Source organism: Plectropomus leopardus, unplaced genomic scaffold, assembly GCF_008729295.1.
Source record: "Plectropomus leopardus isolate mb unplaced genomic scaffold, YSFRI_Pleo_2.0 unplaced_scaffold1629, whole genome shotgun sequence".
NCBI classification, from domain to species: Eukaryota; Metazoa; Chordata; class Actinopteri; order Perciformes; family Serranidae; genus Plectropomus; species Plectropomus leopardus.
Window position 1 is genome coordinate 11,454 of NW_024617488.1, and position 5,039 is coordinate 16,492.

Genomic DNA, 5,039 nt, shown 5'->3' on the forward strand with positions numbered 1-5,039 from the left:
TCTGAATATTTAACATTCAACATTTCATTATTATGTAATTTACAAAAATAGGAAGGTGATCACTGATGTCACTTATAAGCAAACCACTTGTTGCTTTATAATGAGCATTGGTAAACATGTTGTCAATAATTGTTGCACTTTCTTTGGTCATCCCACTCGGTTTGTCGATCAAGGGCCAGAGGCCCCGACTAAACATTGTGTTTACAGAAGTCTGATGTCTGTTTTATGCTCATTCCATTTGATCAAATCAATGTTAAAGTCCCCACAAACAAATAGTTATTTCTTTCACATACTTTTCCCAGAACATCAACAACAGTATTCATGAATGTCTCAATGGAAGAACCAGGTGCTCTGTATATATGCAACTCAAGAATATACTCTTAAATTTCATAAAATGAATTTCAATCGTCAAACTCTCCATGATGTCATCAATAACTTTACTGTCTTCCATAGAGAAATCGGAAGTTACAGGTCCTGGGATTTACTACTTTTAAGACCAATTTTACAAAATGAATAAATAAATAAGTAAAGCCACATCAGCTCCTAAGGATTAATGACAAAGGAAAGGTCGGCAGCTCCAGCATCAGCTAGCAGTAGTTTCTTGATGTCAGCTTGTGTAACTGGTGGATAGTTGAACCACAGACTAGAAGGAGCATGGACACCATGCTGGATGCTCACATGGACCCCCTTGGTCACTGTAGAAGCTGTGTTGGTGCTCTCATAGAGAGACACATTGGACAGTAAATGTTCCAAGGTCCCTCCAAAGATCCCTCCACTGGTGACGGGCAAAGCCTTTGGGTGCCTCTGATGAAGATTTTAGCCTCTGATGATAACTCCTCTGACGACCATGTTGTCTCTCCAGGACTGAAAGCAATCTTTAATTTGAACTGTACTTGCCTGTACTTAGTTTCTGTACTTTTGCCTGCTGATTGGCCCTTTTACCCACATGGTCAGCATTGTAGCTGGCACACTGTCTGTAATTCCATGTTTACATTGCAAACTGAGGAACTTCTAATGGTGCCATTTCACCAGAATGTAAACAAAAACAAGTTAAATTTCAGGGTAGCATAAGTTAAATTATGGCAAAATTCTGCGTCCTGTTAATCCCCCAACACATTATGGGAACTGCACACTTTTGAAACTTTATGTGTGATATATAAGTACCACTCGGTCAAATGATAATAAAAGAAGTGATACAATCCACTAATATTATCTTTTTTTGTATTGCACTCATTATTTTTGGAGCAGCATACAGGCCTGCAATGTGTTTTTTATGACTGTGTGTGAAACCATAGGATATATTATAACTCAACACAATAACCTTTTCTACGGTTATTTACCTATGTGACAACAATACCATCTGAAACTATATTTTATGACTTATGTCTCTTCTTTTGAACCTTTAATTAGAGGTCTGTTGTTGCATTACCATGCATTTATCTGCATTTAGCACTTTTTAAAATATCCTTACCCCACATGCATTGTATATGTTTTTTCAGCACAAACCCAGCTATAAACCTGACTTATCCTTTTGTGAAGTAAAACAAAGTACAAAGATTGAAATTGCACAGGAACCTATAAAACTACAAATCTGTGGTGATGATCACTTAATATATTATGGATCACTTCAAGGCTGCAAAAATACTGTTTGATGATTAATACACACAAATACAGCAGAAACATGTAGGGAATTATATTACAATCTGTGTACATGTTTCTGTGCCCTTTTTAATTGAAAGTCAATGTATGCTAAAGTAAATCACTAAAAATATTAATTATTTACTAGTTTTCACAGCTTGTCTGTGGATGATTTATGAATAAAGTCAACCTACTTTGAATGACAAACAAAAGCTCTGAATCTTGAGTGTTTGTGTATCTAAACCAACATGAGACGCAGGATGTGAACCCGCATTTTCACTCTCCTGTAAGTTATTTCACCATAACACAGAGAATGTTGTTGTGGAGACATTCAGGAAAATCACTGTTGAACCAAGATTTAAAATGACAGAGAACAAGTTAAACACAGAAAAATGATTCTTAATTTTTGAGTTATTTTTTTATTTATTTATTTGAAGTTAGTTTTTCCCAGAGAGCAAGCCAATTTGTTACAGACCAACTCATCTCCAATCATGATGATAAAAATGATTATGAGTCCAATTCATTGCCAATGTAGTCCGAATTGTGTTGGAGACGAGTTCTGATTGGGTCTGGTCTTGATTGGACGGCGACGGCGGCGAGGAACAACTTCCTGTCACAGGAAGAAACCTCGGGAGGAACCAGGCTCTCTGAGAGCAACCCCTCCTCCTGAGGGCTGGGGGGGGAAACTCCTGCTGCTTCACGCTGCTGCTCCTCTGGTGGGCCGCTGGTCGTCCTTCACCATCCGGTGGTCCATCACGGAACGTCCATCCTCGCCTTCACGGCCTGCGGAAAACACAGAGAGAGAACAGACATACCTACCTGAGCCCAGATCACCTGGGCGGGATCATCACGCCTCCACGTGGCCTCCTCCACTGCTCTACATCTGAGAACACACAGAACACTTTGGAGTCAGTACAGAGTCGCTGGACTAACTGTCAGAGTCCGTGTGACTCCAGGATGTGACGGTGTCCTCTTACCATCCGTCGCTGGTAGAAAAGGATGTAGGCGTCACGCTGACGCTGCTGGCAGACCGAGGACCCGGTGGTGCGTGTGACCTCTGAGTCGTTGAAGGTCAGCCAGCGGTCAGCGGGGTCATCCAAATCCACATCTGGATGCAGACCTTCACTGATGTAGTGTCCTAACGGGAGACAAATCAGCGTTACATCAGATGTCTTAACAAGTAGAGGTTATAAAACATAGACTAAGATCAGATATACAACAGTGATTTAACAGCAACATGAAACATTTAATGTCTCCTTTCTCAGGAAAAGAAAAGATGTCTACCTGCGTGCGCTCCGGAGCCGAGATGGCTGATGATGCTCACCAGACTGTACCAGCCGTCACCCTGAGAGGGAACACAGGGAACAAGAGTTAGCTACACACACACACACACACACACACACACACACACACACCAGTTCACACAGACCAGATGTTTCCTTTGTAGTTGATCTCAGACGAGTTATTTCTTACCTGCTCTGAGACCACCATCAGCTCCCTGAAGAGGTCGACCTGGTCTCTCAGCTTCTGCAGCCCCAGCCGCGGCGTGAAGGTGAACCGCTTCAAATGCAGCATCAGCACTCTGTGGACAGGAAGTGAAAAGAAGAAAACGTGTGAGCAGGTTGCACAAGATCGATGGTGTTCATTCTTAATAATTTTCTCAAACATTTCACAGTTAATCTCAATTATCTAGTATTTAATCAACTCTAACTATTGTCACTTACTTGGGCAGCGTGACGAAGGCTGACTGCTGGCTGGACGAGTTGGCGCCGCAGTCGCACCTGAAATCCAACTCTGACTCCTGAAACAGCACAGAGACAACATGCTGTCAGATATACATGAACTAACAAGGACTGTGTGTGTGTGTGTGTGTGTGTGTGTGTGTGTGTGTGTGTGTGTGTGTGTGTGTGTGTGTGTGTGTGTGTGTGTGTGTGTGTGTGTGTGTGTGTGTGTGTGTGTCATGATGTCACTGGAAGAGGACAGGTGGATCTTACCTTCAGGTAGTCCTGGATCATCTCCTGGACTGAGCTTCCAGGCTCCAGGTTGAGAGACAGGTTGGTGAAGTTCTCCTCGTGTGCAGAAGAAGCTCCACAGCTGCTCATTAAAGGGACAGGACACAAAAAAATTACAGAGGTGATGACAAAGGCACAGAGTCGAACAGATGGATTCCTTAATCAAGACAGTGCAGGCTATACGTTCATTTTTCAAAACGTGAGGTTATTAAACAAATTTCAGGACTGTTTCAGTAGCTCAAAGATAAACAGTCAGGCTGCGTCCACAATCTTGTCCTCTATAGTGCTCTACATCTACTGCCCAGCACTTTACCTGACTGTGTGTCCCAATGTAACTGCATGCAGCTCAGGCCTCATTTGCACTGCATGGTTCAACTCAACTCAACTCTCTTTTAGCACAGGTCCTTTTCTCCATTTCGATTTCTAATGCTGATAACACCCTCTCAGTGGAGGGGGGGATTCTCAGCTAATCGCCAAAGCAGTAGCTCAGCTATTTAAAAGCAGCGCGTTGATGCAGGCGGTCCTGTGTCAGTGCTGATTCCCTTTGACCAATCAGCCGTCTGCAGCGTTTTAACTGTCTTCTAGTAACGGCTCAGCTAACTTGAAACCTCGACAAAGTTGTACTATCCACAACTTTTACTAAAGAAAGCCAACAAAGAAGGAGTTGAGTTGAGTTGATCCGTGCCGTACCACGCAGCAGAGGTTAGAGTCACGGTGAACAGGCAGTAAACTGCTGTTGGCCTGGATGTAAAGTGTGAAAGTGATACACGCAGAGACTGAAAGTGTGTTGGCATTTGTCTCCTGCTGTGTATCCTGTGTTTCTCTCTGTTGTCTTACCTCTTGCAGGTCCAGGTGGTCTGCATCCTGAACCCAAAGTGTCTCTCCACGGGGCACCTGTAGCTCCATCCCACGCTGGCAGCGACCTCCTGCAGCAGCAGGGACTCTCTGCTCATCTGAGCCAGAAGAGTCGTCAGGAACTCGTGAGCATCTGAACACACAGAGACACACAGAGAGTTTGAAGCACAGAGAGCAAACTATCAGGAGGAGGAGAAACAACAACAATCAGACTGGATGACTCACTTTCTGGCAGAAATCCTCAAACTCAGGAGCCCGGATTGAGACGAGCCACTTGAGGCTGTAGAGGGCCGTGAGCTTCTGGTCAACGTTTACGGAGCGGTGACACAGCACGATGTTCATGAAGCTTCTGCAGAGGGTGGAGAAGAAATCAGAGGTAAGTTTCCGCTGTTATTTCACTTTGGTCATTAGGATAGAGTCTGCATGTGTGTGTGTGTGTGTGTGTGTGTGTGTGTGTGTGCTGTACTGCTGTACTAAATAGTTTAGCTTCAGGCACCAATTGCCACAGCTCCTCCCAGCAGCGGACGTCTGTGG

The 5,039-nt window shown here is 43.8% G+C and overlaps 1 protein-coding gene across 1 annotated transcript; it reads right to left on the minus strand.

Moving 5' to 3' along the window:
• Nucleotides 1-2,442: 2,442 nt before the first annotated feature.
• Nucleotides 2,443-4,545, minus strand: LOC121964599 (ubiquitin carboxyl-terminal hydrolase 37-like). The gene is made up of 7 exons (XM_042514804.1): nucleotides 4,488-4,545; nucleotides 3,633-3,732; nucleotides 3,363-3,439; nucleotides 3,112-3,220; nucleotides 2,923-2,983; nucleotides 2,616-2,776; nucleotides 2,443-2,521 (listed from the first exon to the last, which is right to left on the minus strand). The coding sequence occupies exons 1-7, from the start codon at nucleotides 4,511-4,513 to the stop codon at nucleotides 2,516-2,518; spliced, it is 540 nt and encodes a 179-aa protein (XP_042370738.1). The 5' UTR covers nucleotides 4,514-4,545; the 3' UTR covers nucleotides 2,443-2,515.
• Nucleotides 4,546-5,039: the final 494 nt, after the last annotated feature.

What these genes read in the sequence shown, in the direction of transcription:
- LOC121964599 (XM_042514804.1), bottom strand. Translation starts at nt 4,513, where the DNA reads ATGCAGACCACCTGGACCTGCAAGAG. An exon ending in ACCACCTGGACCTGCAAGAG is followed by an intron (nt 3,733 to 4,487) that starts GTAAGACAACAG and finishes TTTAATGAGCAG; the next exon opens with CTGTGGAGCTTCTTCTGCAC. An exon ending in CGGCTCCGGAGCGCACGCAG is followed by an intron (nt 2,777 to 2,922) that starts GTAGACATCTTT and finishes GTCTCCCGTTAG; the next exon opens with GACACTACATCAGTGAAGGT.